Raw genomic sequence first — 13505 nt, 5'->3', positions numbered from 1 at the left:
TGATTGTGTTGTGTTGAAGCTCTGTCAGAGCAAAAATAATTTGTACGTGTAGAACTTGTATAGTTTGCTTGAGTTTTCATATCAGGGTGTTAACGCTCCATGTTTGAGAAATTCCCTAACATATTTGCAGCTTTTTATTGACAAAAGCATGTTGCCTCGCAAAAAAACAACAACTTTATTTGCTAAACTGGGTGCACTGTATTCGATTTTGTGAACGTTGTAGTGCCAATGAATTGGCTGTGGTGCCAATGAATGGTTGAGTTGCTCTTGAATTGTTTTGAGCTATTACTATTCAGTTCAGAATCTTTTGCAGAGTTTCTGTTTTATACTGTATATAATTCGTGGAGAGTTAACATTCAGTAACATTCTTTAGAATGAAATGTCATACACTTGTGTAACAACCTGTCCCTGCCAGAACGCGAGCGCCGTCTTGAGAAATTGAAACTGAAAAACACACTATCAACTCATATCTTTCAATATATAGTAGTTCACCAAGTTAAATCCCCACACACACTCTCCCTCCCCTTGGATGCGGTCCATTCCGAGTAAACTTGGTCCCCGACCGCGTCATACCGAAAAACGTCGAAAATATTACCGTCTTGACTGGCACTCGGAATTAAAGAACACTGGGATATTTGAGTTCTCATTGCTGGTTAAAAGCATAGTACAACTGTTTTCCGGTAATATGAGCCCGTTACACCGGACACTGTCGAAGACCTAAGGGGTCGATATGTACATGTAAAGAGCTGGTATGATCGCGCCAGGATCTGCTTGTAAAACATAAAAAGTCTAGTTTCTTTCCGCCGTTAATAATCGAAAAGAAAATGTTTTGAGATGAATTGGGACAAGGCGGGTTTTAGACATATATGTTTTAGATCAACCGAACCAGAATACTTGAAAAATATATATCATAATATTACACAAGTAGGGATTTTAACTGGTGGTATGTAACCTACCATTGAAGAGAGTGTTTATCATACGCGGTTACTTCCCTTACTTATCAAATACTGCGTTCCTGTCACACAAAACTAAAAACAGAGCGCCAGAATAAAACGTTTCGTTATTTGATTTTCTTTCACTATTCGTTTCCTATTTAATTACAATGAATGAGCAACACATCGTATCCATTGGCACACAAACTTTCTCAAAAGCCTGGTATAGCAAATACAGGTTTTATGTACACAATTTATTGGCATTTACGCTTTATCATCAAATATACACCAGGCCGCTTTTATGAAACTATCACACATGAGCCGAAATGTAATTTAAAAAGTTATATTCCTCCCTGCCCCTGTCAAAATCTGCCCTAATAAAAATGAGCTGTATTTATTCAACAATTAGAAGCCCAAGAATACTATCAATGATATCATCAAAGTGGTGTCGTAGTTGTCGTTGTCGTCATTATCGTAGGTTTTAAGGATAGCATATCTAGCTACGTTCAATCCGTCTGCCCCATAGATAACACGAAGAACCTAGGATGTTTTGTTCAATCAGTTTGTATGGTCGTATTATTATGTTCAATTGAACGTTAAGTTTGAGGGTTGAGAGTATCACCAAAATATGAAGTAATGATAATGATTTGCACACAAGTATTTTAAATCTAGTAGAAATTTTAACTGATGGTATGTAACCTACGATTGCACCGAGCGCTTATCGTACCATTCGGAGCTCCTCGGCCATTTTTATCGAAAACAACCTCGGATGTATGCCGGTACATCAGTTGAAGTAGTTCGTAAGATTTTGAATTATATCATTAATGAAATGTAGTGTTTTAGAATTGTATTTATTGATCAAAGTTTAAATTGAGTGTCAGTGAAGTATATTATTGCGAACATAATTAAGATTCCCAAGAGTCAAGTCATAAAGTTTAACTGCTAAATAAAATTACTACGCGATCTACTTGCAGCGGACTTAACGTACCTTTTTTTGAGTATGTAAACCGTCCAAATACATCCGAGGTTGTTTTCGATAAAAATGGCCGAGGAGCTCCGAATGTTATCGTACGCGGCTACTTCCCTTACTTATCAATAACACAACTAATACATAGGGCACCAGAATAGAATCTTGTAACATGTTATTGAATTCAGCATGGTTTTATCTTGTTTGACTGTCGATAAAATAGATATATCTTGATTGCCCATTTTAAAGAAATACACAGTTGTGGTGGGAGTTTTGTTCAATCAGTGTGTATGGTCGTATAATAATGTTTAGTTACTAACGTTGAGTTTGAGGGTTGAGAGTATCACTAAAATATGAAGTAATGATAATCAGAAGGCCTTGACCTCAAAGTGATATCATTTTGACCTTGAATTTTGATAAGTTGATGTGAAATAAATATGTAATCTGATATATTGTACACCCTGTGTCTTATGCAGCAATTAGTACTGGATAAAATAGTGCATGCACGTGAATACTGGATTTTGCTTGCGAAAAAAGAGATGCGAAAACATTGATAATATTTTATCAAAGAGAACACGAAGACTATATCTGTGAGGTCACAGAAGATGTGTTCTTTAATTAGTTATGCGATTTCCTTTCTTTTGACTTTAACGTTGCTGCTAACTTTATCCGACGGAGCGTACCAATCACCGCATCCGTGCCCACAGCCGTGCCGATGCCTGTTTTTCGAGGGTCTACAGTCCGTCTACTGCAACAGGACGGGCATTACCGCCGTTCCCCGTGGAATCCCAGCGGACACGCAGCTCCTGGAGCTGTCCGGAAACTCCATAGGCCACATCTCCGTTGGCGACATGGCGGGGCTGGTGAACCTACAACAACTCTATCTTAGTTCCATCGGCCTGCTCGCGAATAGCGTTGACAACGGGGCGCTGGACCTTCCAAAGCTTGACACCATTGACATGTCAGGGAACAATTTGTATGCAATTCCTACGTTTTTGTCTACGAGGATGATTACACTTTGGTTTCTAGATAACCATTTGACGGAACTTCGCAGTGATAGCTTTTTCAAATACGGGTTATTGCAGTATCTCGACTTGTCATATAATACTATAAAAAACATTCAACCGGGCACATTTAACCCATTGAAACAATTAGAAACGTTGTACATCCCATTCAACAACCTCACAGATTCGAGCTTCCCTCCAAACGTGTTCCTGAAAAACTCCAATCTGCAGCTGCTCTCCGTGCGGTTCAACCAGCTGCGCCACACTCTAAGGGACCTGCCGCCGTCCATGACGGACCTGGATTACGTCGGGAACCAAATCACAACACTTCCCGCGTACGGCTTCCGGTCACTGCCCAACCTCAAGACGCTCGCGTTCTGGCAGGGGCAGGTTTGTACTTTTTTTACACGTACATGTATCAGTTTTGAAAAACGTGACGACTTGACGACACACATTATCCTCATGATTCTTGATGTAACTTATAATGTTCAATACATAAGAATATCGGTACATTGTTCGCTTTACTAAAATGGCAAACTCAATCTTCTTTTGCCATTGCATTTGCAAGAAATTAAACTGCCAAACTGTAAGGTTATGGCGATTTTAATTGCATTGCTGTATTTACATACCAATTTTATCATTGTTTACATTGTCAACTAGTTTATTAGGTGAAACACACATGAACACGTATGCAATTTAAATGTGTTCTGAGTTCTGACAGACGACGATATTTTTTGGGAAAGACACAGATTTTTTTCTTTAGTTTCCCAAAATTACTGCAACATCATATCGCTTAAAGAATAAGAGTGGCATTAAATACAGATATTTAAATCAAACATCAGTAGTATTTGCTTCATGATTATTTCTAATGTATTTTTCAACGCAAAATGTTGACATTTTATCAAAAATATTCAATTTACTAAGTGGAGTGAAGTTTTCGCTATGTGGAGTTGATGCATTGCATGGTATCTCTTTCTAGGTGACGACAATAGAGGATTATGCGTTCTACGGACTACCAAATGTAACCATTGTAGACTTCATGCAGGACATGATATCGTCCACAATAACGAACAATACGTTCACTGGGCTGTCTGGACTACAAACCATATACCTAGATCTTAATCAAATAAGCAAGCTGGAGCCGGGGGCACTGTACCCGTTAAAGTCACTGAACGCCCTTTGGATGTCCGATAACAATGTTACGACCCTCAGTTCAGAAGCGCTCGACTCGGACCGTCTCCCGCAACTTTCTACCGTCTACATTGACGGAAACCCCTGGAACTGCGACTGCCACTTACGATGGCTACGGTCAGCCGTGGACCACGCGCGATACGCCATCCAGGATCCCCATCTCATCACGTGCGCCTCCCCTCCACCATTGGCCGGGAAGGCTTGGGACCAACTCAAGCCGAGTGACTTCGTGTGCAAGCGTTAATTAGGCTCATACCGAATTTCGATGCATTAGAAAATAAATGTGTTTGTTGTTTAAACTTCGATTTCATCCCAGAGTCCCCATAACCCATTCCGATTGGTCGTAAGGGGACTTCTCTTAATCAATCACAGGCAGCAGTTGTGTTGACTTGACCCACCATTTTGCCACACCCCCTTTTTAAAAGAATCAGTAAAAATATCAGGACAAAATTAATTGAAACATGATAATCTATCACAAAACCCTAAATATCAACCGAAAATTCCAAGAAAAAAATCGCCCCAAATACCTATTCTAATTATAGGATGAGATGTTTAGACCCAGGTACGGACGATGGTATTTTCGTAAAGCTCGTTACTAACTTATTGTTTAACCAATTGTCTCCAAACATCTTGCATTCTTCTCAGAATACAATAAAGTTTCAGAAAATGTACAATTTAAATGACCCAAACTCCGAAAACCCCGAGGTAGGCAATTCATAATCAACATCGGAATCAGTGTTTTCAACACAATTTAGTTTATGAAAGTTGACTTAAGTCTGAACATGGAAAGTTTGTCATTGCACAGACTGAGGTTGACAATCTCATTTGTTGTTTAAACAACTACAGTGAAAACGATGGTTCTTAGAAGTTCAACGATTTTGTTCACCAAGTTTAATATCAACCAGAATAAGGCTCCAATTATTACTATTCCTGCAGCATATTTAAAACTCGGTTGAATGTCCTTGATTGTAATCAATTGGAAAACGAGCGTGAGGTTTTAAATGTCCAGGTATATTGTGTTACATGCATACATTGTAGGTTTGTGAAAGAGATGGTTGGTCTGTATCTCCCCCAAAAAGGCAAAGGAAATGACGGGTCAAACATGTTTGTTCAACAAGAAATGTACAAAGGTAAGGACTTGCGGAAATAGTATGTTTTAGCTGGTGAAGACTGCATGCCAGTTATGGGAAGGTTAACCTTTCATAAAATAAAGTAAACCTACATAGTACTTGTGACGGTGGCCAATGCCAGGCTCGAAAAGGTCATAAGTTATATGTTGGCAAATTGCTCGTCAAAGGTTTGTAAACAGCTGTCTGTTCTGGAATCATAATCCGAGCACTATCGTGATCTTCTTGAGGATGAAGATAATGCTGGTAATAGATAGTTTTTAGCCAGTGACATGGTTACAATAACTCCAGTGGTAAAGTTTACTGATGATCGTGATGACATTGAAACGTTAGAATGTCAAATAAGTACTAATACAAGTGGTAGTGGTAGAAGAAGTAATTTTCTGTATTTTGAAGAAGAAACAACAGGCATTCGGAATTTTCCTGCAAGAAGCACTTAACCTCCCTGTGAGCGAGGAAGCAGTAAGTTGAGGCATAATACCTGTAATCGTGAACATCTGGTCAACTGCTGATCATCAGAGAGATGCAAACTGATGTGAGTTTCAGGTAGAACCCTCTCCATCTGTTCCCAAAGGTAATTGTGATTGCAGTGCTGGGTGGCTACATGCGAACAATCAGGGTAAGACTTTGAAGGAGGGTCCAGTACTATTGACTGTTTACACAGGAGCAGCTAATAAATGTATTATTTCAATTTATTTGTAGTAGGCTTTGTTATATTATGGTAAATCCATGAAGGGTAACATGGCAAGGAGGGTAAGGAAGAATGTCTTCACGTTCTTTCCACAGAACCACAGCTGGTTATCAAATTGGATGGGAGTTTGTTTAAATGGTTATAAGTAATATAGGCTGTACATTTTCAGGAATTTGTCAGGTAAAGAATACATTCTACGATTTCGTCACCTAAATACAAAGGTCATAGACGCTAGTAGTTTATTAAGTGGTGGTTTAGCTGGACAAGCAATATGAAGATTGACTTCAAACAGCCTTGTGAGATATGTAGTTAGAAGCCAACTAGGCACTAGGGTTGTGTTTATGTTTAAACGTTTTGCTACTGAGCTTGTTTCTGTAGCCTTTTGCATAAATATTGGTGTTGGGTTCAGACATGCCATGTTTGAAGAAGTAATCCAAATTCTTCAATTCCAGTTCAAAGCACATCACATAGACGCATGGACAGATGTTTCCTCTACAAAACGTAAGAGATATTAATAAAGCTGATTTGATGCCAGTTCAAACAATTCAGATTCCCTTGCTAGAAAACTATAGGGAGAAATGATTGGCGATGATGATGATTACGACAAAAGTGCTGATGAGGTAAAAGCATCATTTCTTCTTTTCAAATCAAAATATCTTATTTGAAAAAGGCAGCTTTTCCCTTTGTACTTATGATTCAGTCACAAGTCTTCTGCCAGCAAGATATTGTCAGTACTTTGGTCAGGTAATAAATGATTGTTATTACATTGAGTTTGCACCCAAAATAAGGTTTAATTCTGGCATGACTGAAATGAGAAAGTATGCACCTGAACTCCATAATTTGATTGGTATGTCTATTTTAAGCAACGGTAATCTTATTCCAGATTATATTAAACTTTTCCTTTAATATCTAAACAATAGGTCAGTAGATGTAAGTTACAATAATTCAGAAAAAGCAGTTTCGCAACCAGGTACTTATAATTCAGAGACATATGGCCATGCATACTGTTTTAATCAGTCGGACTCAAATGAAGAACAATTCAACAGAAGAATTGCTGACCATAATGATGGTACTCATGGAGGTAACTATCTCAGCCCCAGGAACAAGTACTTTGTTTTTAATGGTGTTATGCAGAACATCTTCCATTTGACAAGGACAGACGGAAAACCTAAAATACCCAGCAGCTTCACTGTATCAATACCTGGTAGAACCTCATTCTGATGTAGTTTATGACTTTGCATGTAACCTTTAGGAATAGTGTTTGAATCGTGCGAGAAGTTATTCCAGAAACAGAAATGAAATATTTTTTTCATTACATCTTTCATGGTTATGCCCACAAGTGTTTCCTTGCTTTCCGCTTATCAAGGTTTAAGGGCTATGAAACTATTAGTACTGAAAATTGTTAGCATATTAATAGCATTTTTCAGTGCATAAAATAGTCAGAGCGCCAGATGAATCAATCAAGTTTTGCCTCGATTTACACAATTTCTTGTATGGCGGAAGCGATAAGTTTACCTGAAAAAAATGCAAGCTGCCTTCACCGGTCTTTGTTTATTTCAATCCTTTTCAGGGAACTGCACAATGATCATATGAGAGCAGGGAGGATCAATCAAACCAGTGTCTACTAACTGCTTTTGTTCATCTCTCTCTCTGGACATTTGTTTGTTTAACGAACCTAGGTGTAACAATTATTAAAGAACTAGAAACAACTCTGAAATGACAAAAAGTGTTAACAGTGACTATACATTACATGTAGCCTCTAAATTGGAAGTGTTGTAACAACAACCTAAAAGTCAAATCATTGAAAACTTTTTGATTATTTCACAATATTTGTCTTTAAACGTACGTTTTCTACATAATACCAATTAGATGTTAAATCATCTTATGCATATTTCATACTATGTGTACTAGCAAAAAATAAGATTATAGATAATATATTTAGCGCTGACGTATGGAATACTGTGTATGAAATAGGCTGGAATAAAATTGTAATATCCTTTTTCAGCTGTACTTGGTTGTAGCTAAACGTTATCTATGTGAGCACATCTTCAAATATTTCCCGTTTAAAAGTTAACAACGATGTCCCTAATCACGTTGTTAACTTTACCAAAGTTCTGAACACTATACCCATATCATGTTTATATTTAATTGGTGGTATTTTAACATTAGATAAATACTGCACAAGTATGACATTCAAATAATTGTATTTTTATTAGAGTGAATATAATTTTTCATACCTTACCAACACAAGTCATTTTACTCTGTTATATTGTATTTATACCATGTTAAGAAGGAAGTACAAACATGATACCACACTGATTTGAGACCTCAAAGTAGACATATCAGCAGACTATTACACAACTGCCAGGTGCCATTGCCATTAAAGTCATGAATACATATACACATTGTACTATATATGTACTTACATTACCATACTACATTGTACCTCAGTCAAAACAATATCATATCATGATTTCATTTCATATTGTAATTGTATCATCATACATTGCATCTAATATAAACTCGAAACATTAACTTGACTAAAACATTGCATTCAACAAGAAATGTGGCACTGATGTATTATTCACATAACTGCTCATGTAATCCATCGCATAGTTCACTTCACTAAGTACTTCATATAGGGAAAGAAATTACTCTGCTCATGAAATAAACAGAGGGTAAAGGTCTTCCTTATTGATCATGTTCATGTACGACGTTTTTAATTCAAAAATATTAGGTTCGCTACTTTCGATATTGAGAACAAGTGTATATAACTAATTGAGAAGGGAGGTAACCATGTCAGCTCCAATAGTCTTGTGTTGGGTTGTACCCCTTTGTAAAGGCTTGACCATTCTTGTCGAACTGTGTTTAAAGTTGTATACTTTTTTGTGCTTTGTTCAAGTTACCGAAATCTTTAAAGGGCACTAGTAACCACGATGCTATCGGATAGGCAGCGTCTCCGAGGAGATGTGTGTCATGTTGAAACATACCGTCAGCGTTGTCATCGGCCTTCTCACAAAGGGGAGAATTTCTTAAAACGCGTGCATCGTGCACGGAACCAGGCCAACCACAGTAGATGTCGATGAATCTCATATTGTGGTCACAAACTGCTTGTAAAATCACAGATGGAAAACCTTTCCTGTTGATTTAATTTTCTGGATATTCTGTGGGTGTTCTTATTGGGATGTGGCTTCCATCGACAGCTCCGATGATCCCAGGAAAACCTTGCATTTCTTTAAAACCATTCTCAATAGTTTGAAGTGCACGTCTTGAAGGCCATGTTACAACCATATGTAGTAAATGAGAGGAAATGAGTCGTGACACACCATGCACAATGTCGTGTACAGAAGTTTCACAAATACCAAACATATCTGCAATAGCCTGATAGTGTAACTGGGTTGAAATATACTTTAAGAATACCAAAAGTTTCGTTTCAATGCTGATTTTCTGATGCTGACGGCTCATATGCGGAGTCATATAAACTACTAGCTTATCAAATGTCTCTCTGCTAATGCGGAACCTGTCTTTGAAATCATCAACACTGTAGCGTGGTAAAACAGTAACTACATAATCGGACACTCTAACTTTCTTGTCACGCATAACGATTCTTGTAGCTGCCATGTTGTTCATAAGAAATGCGTTGGACCTCCGCTGCGTTAACACTGTATTAATTGTAGAACTTGAAGTACCATGATCTTCAGAACATGAAATGAGTTCCACCAAAACACCCCACATTTCAGCAGTCGCCATCTTGTTAATACCAAACCATCTGTTTGTTTACTACCTCTTTTAATGGAAACCAGTTCAAGTTTATTGTTGAATTTTTAGTCAAACCAAAACCTTGAACCCAAACCGGATTTTTTCAAACAAAAGCGCCCTAAGTGAATGATGGAAGGAGCATACTCTGGCAAATAAAATAATAGGGTAAGACAGAGGTTATCCATGCATTATGAACAACACGTAATTGATCTCTATGAAACTTTCTGTGTTCCTTTTATGTAACACAGGTTTCCGTGTTCATGCTATTTAGTGAAATGCACAGTTTTTACGTGATCCTACACCATTTTTAGTCTCATTTTCTTTCCCCTCCTACTACAGTGAACAGCGAAGAGGTAAGTAAGGCCATATTTTTTTATTAATTGGTTAACGGATTTTTTTAAAAAATGTTGGACTTTTCAGACTTCTAATTTACTGATTTTTTTACAATACATGTATTTTTTCATAGCGTTTGTGGCGAAACCCAAAACCAAAAGATCAGAATATCAACAAACAGGAAATACCTGTTCTTAGATACACATGAATTACATTTAAAATGCTTAAGTATGTTTTGATTTCTGTGCAACACAATGTCTGCAATGCCTCAATATTATAATGAATATTAATATGATTTTATAATATATCATCCCTGGCACCACGACAGATGCATCTTGTAGGGTAGAGCGTCCCCTAAATAGCAAAACTGGTCCCAGCCGCGGCAAGTGCAGGGGTGCTGAGATATCTTCGATACCGCCCACCACAGTTTTAAGCATTTTCCCTGCATTTAAGAGTATAAAATAGCCTTGTATGCGAATGGGAACGGTGACGCAATGACGTCAGAGATGCACCGACGTTAAAGTAACTTAGACAATCGAGAGTGCTAAATTTCAAGACCAGTACGGACCTCCTATAATTTAATTCCTATAATGGTTCCGGAGAAATCGTCGAGATTTGCGTCCCCTTACAAGGTGGGTTCGGGCACGTTGAAAAGTACGAAATGTCGCGATTGTGGTCAAACCTTGACGCGTTGGAAACCGGTGACCAAATATCATCCCGGACACCCGATAGGTGCATCTTGTAGGGTAGAGCATCCCATCCCCTAAATGACAAAACTGGTCCAAGCCGCGGCAAGTGCAGGAATGCTGAGATATCTTTGACACTGCCCACCCCAGGTTTAGGCATTTTTCGCTTCATTTTAGAGTATAAAATAGCCTTGTACGCGAATGGAAACGGTGACGCAATGAAGTCAGAGATGCACAAACGGTGGCGTAACGTAGGAAATCGCGAGTCCTAAATTTCAAGACCATTACGGACCTCCTATCATTTGTGGTTCCGGATATATCTTCGAGATTTGCGTCCCCTTACAAGAAAGGTTGGGGCACGTTGAAAAGTACGAAGTGTCGCGAATTCAGTCATACTTGGACGCGTTGGAAACCGGTGACCATATATCATCCCGGCACCCCGACAGTTGCATCTTGTACGGTAAAGCGTCCCTTAAATGGCAAAACTGGTCCCAGCCGCGGCAAGTGCAGGGACGCTGAGATATTATCGACACCGTCCACCCCAGTTTTAGGCATTTTTCGCTTCATTTTAGAATATAAAATAGCCTTGTACGCGAATGGAAACGGTGACGCAATGACGTCAGAGATGCACCAACGGTGGTGTAACGTAGGAAATCGAGAGTGATGAATTTCAAGACCAGTACCGACCTCATATTATTTGTGGTTCCGGATATATCGTCGAGATTTGCGTCCCCTTACAATGTAGGTTCGGGCACGTTGAAAAGTACGAAATGTCGCGAATTCGGTCATACTTTGACGCGTTAGAAACCGGTGACCAAATATCAACCCGGGAACCCTGACAGGTGCACCTTGTAGGTTAGAGCGTCCCCTAATGAGCGAAACTAGTCCCAGCCGCGGCAAGTGCAAGTATGCTGAGATATCTTCGACACCGCACACCCCAGTTTTAGGCATTTTTCGCTGCATTTTAGAGTTTAAAACAGCCGTGAAGGCGAATGGAAACGGTGACGCAATAACGTCAGAGATGCGCCGACGGTGGCGTAACGTAGAAAATCAGGAAATCGAGAGAGCTAAATTTCAAGATAAATACGGACCTCCTATCATTTGTGGTTCCGGAGATATCGTCGAAATTTGCGTCCCCTTACAAGGTAGGTTGGGGCACGTGGAAAAGTACGAAATGTCGCGAATTCGGTCATACTTTGACGCGTTGGAAACCGGTGATCAAATATCATCCCGGGCACACCGACAGGTGCATCTTGTAAGGTAGAGCATCCCCTAAATGGCCAAACTGGTCCCAGCCACGGCAAATGCAGGAATGCTGAGATATCTTCGACACCGCCCACCCAGTTTTAGGCATTTTTCGCTGCATTTTAGAGTATAAAATAGTTTTGTAGGCGAATGGAAACGGTGACGCAATGACGTCAGAGATGCACCGACGGTGGCGTAACGTAGGTAATCGAGAGAGGTTAATTTTAAGACCAGTACGGACCTCCTTTCATTTGTGGTTCCGGAGATATCGTCGAGATTTGCGTCCCCTTACTAGGTAGGTTGGGGCACGTTGAAAAGTACGAAATGTCGCGAAATTGGTCATATTTTGACGCGTTGGAGACCGATGACCAAATACCTTCCCGGGCACGCCGACAGGTGCATCTTGTAGGAAAGAGCGTCCCCTAAATGGAAAAGCTTATCACAGCCGCGGCAAGTGCAGGGATGCTGAGATATCTTCGACATGGCATACCCCAGTTTTAGGCATTTTTCGCTGCATTTTAGAGTATAAAACAGCCGTGTAGGCGAATGGAAACGGTGGCGCAATTACGTCAGAGATGCGCCGACGGTGGCGTAACGTAGAAAATCATGAAATCGAGAGAGCTTAATTTCAAGACCAGTATGGATCTCCTATTATTTGTGGTTCCGGAGATATCGTCCAGATTTGCGTCCCCTTACAAGATAGGTTGGGGCAGGTTGAAATGTACGAAATGTCGCGAATTTGGTGATACTTTGACGCGCTGGAGACCGGTGACCAAATATCATCCCGGGCACCCCGACAGGTGCATCTTGTAGGGTAGTGTATCCCATGAATGTCAAAACTGGTCCCAGCCGCGGCAAATGCAGGGATGCTGAGATATCTTCGACACCGCATACCCCAGTTTTTGGCATTTTTCGCTGCATTTTATGCAGGGATGCTGAGATATCTTCGACATCGCCCAACCAAGTTTTAGGCATTTTCGCTGCATTCTATGATCAAAAATCATCCCGGGAATCCCGACAGGTGCATCTTGTAGCGTAGAGCATCCCCTAAATGGCAAAACTGGTCCCAACCGCGGCAAATGCAGGGATGCTGAGATATCTTCGACACCGCATACCCCAGTTTTGGGCATTTTTCGCTGAATTTTATTGTATAAAATATCCGTGTAGGCAAATGGAAACGGTGACACAATGACGTCAGAGATGCGCCGACGGTGGCGTAACGTTGAAATTCGAGAGAGCTAAATTTCAAGACCAGTACAGACCCACTATCATTTGTGGTTCCGGAGATATCTTCGAGATGTGCGTCCCCTTACAAGGTAGATTCGCGCACGTTGAAAAGTACGAAATGTCGCGAATTTGGTCATACTTTGACGCGTTGGAAACCGGTGACTCAATATCATCCCGAGTACCCCGACAGGTGCATCTTGTAGGGTAGAGCGTCTCCTAAATGGCAAAACTAGTCACAGCCGCGGCAAGTGCAGGGATGCTGAAATATCATCGACACCGCATACCAAAGTGTTTGGCATTTTTCGCTGCATTTTAGAGTATAAAATAGCCTTGTATGCGAATG

At 39.9% G+C, this 13505-nt stretch overlaps 1 protein-coding gene across 1 annotated transcript; it reads left to right on the top strand.

The window, feature by feature from the left end:
* Positions 1-2289: 2289 nt before the first annotated feature.
* LOC128232510 (leucine-rich repeat-containing protein 24-like) lies at positions 2290-4393 on the top strand. The gene is made up of 2 exons (XM_052946094.1): positions 2290-3293; positions 3883-4393. The coding sequence occupies exons 1-2, from the start codon at positions 2505-2507 to the stop codon at positions 4336-4338; spliced, it is 1245 nt and encodes a 414-aa protein (XP_052802054.1). The 5' UTR covers positions 2290-2504; the 3' UTR covers positions 4339-4393.
* The last annotated feature ends 9112 nt before the right edge of the window (positions 4394-13505 follow it).

This window comes from Mya arenaria, chromosome 4 (genome assembly GCF_026914265.1).
Source record: "Mya arenaria isolate MELC-2E11 chromosome 4, ASM2691426v1".
NCBI lineage: Eukaryota > Metazoa > Mollusca > Bivalvia > Myida > Myidae > Mya > Mya arenaria.
This window is presented reverse-complemented; position numbering and strand designations above follow the sequence as displayed.

Coding starts and splice junctions, on each gene's coding strand:
- LOC128232510 (XM_052946094.1), top strand. CDS start 2,505: ATGTGTTCTTTAATTAGTTATGCGATTTCCTTTCTTTTGACTTTAACG. Junction 3,294..3,882: donor TCGCGTTCTGGCAGGGGCAG/GTTTGTACTTTT, acceptor ATCTCTTTCTAG/GTGACGACAATAGAGGATTA.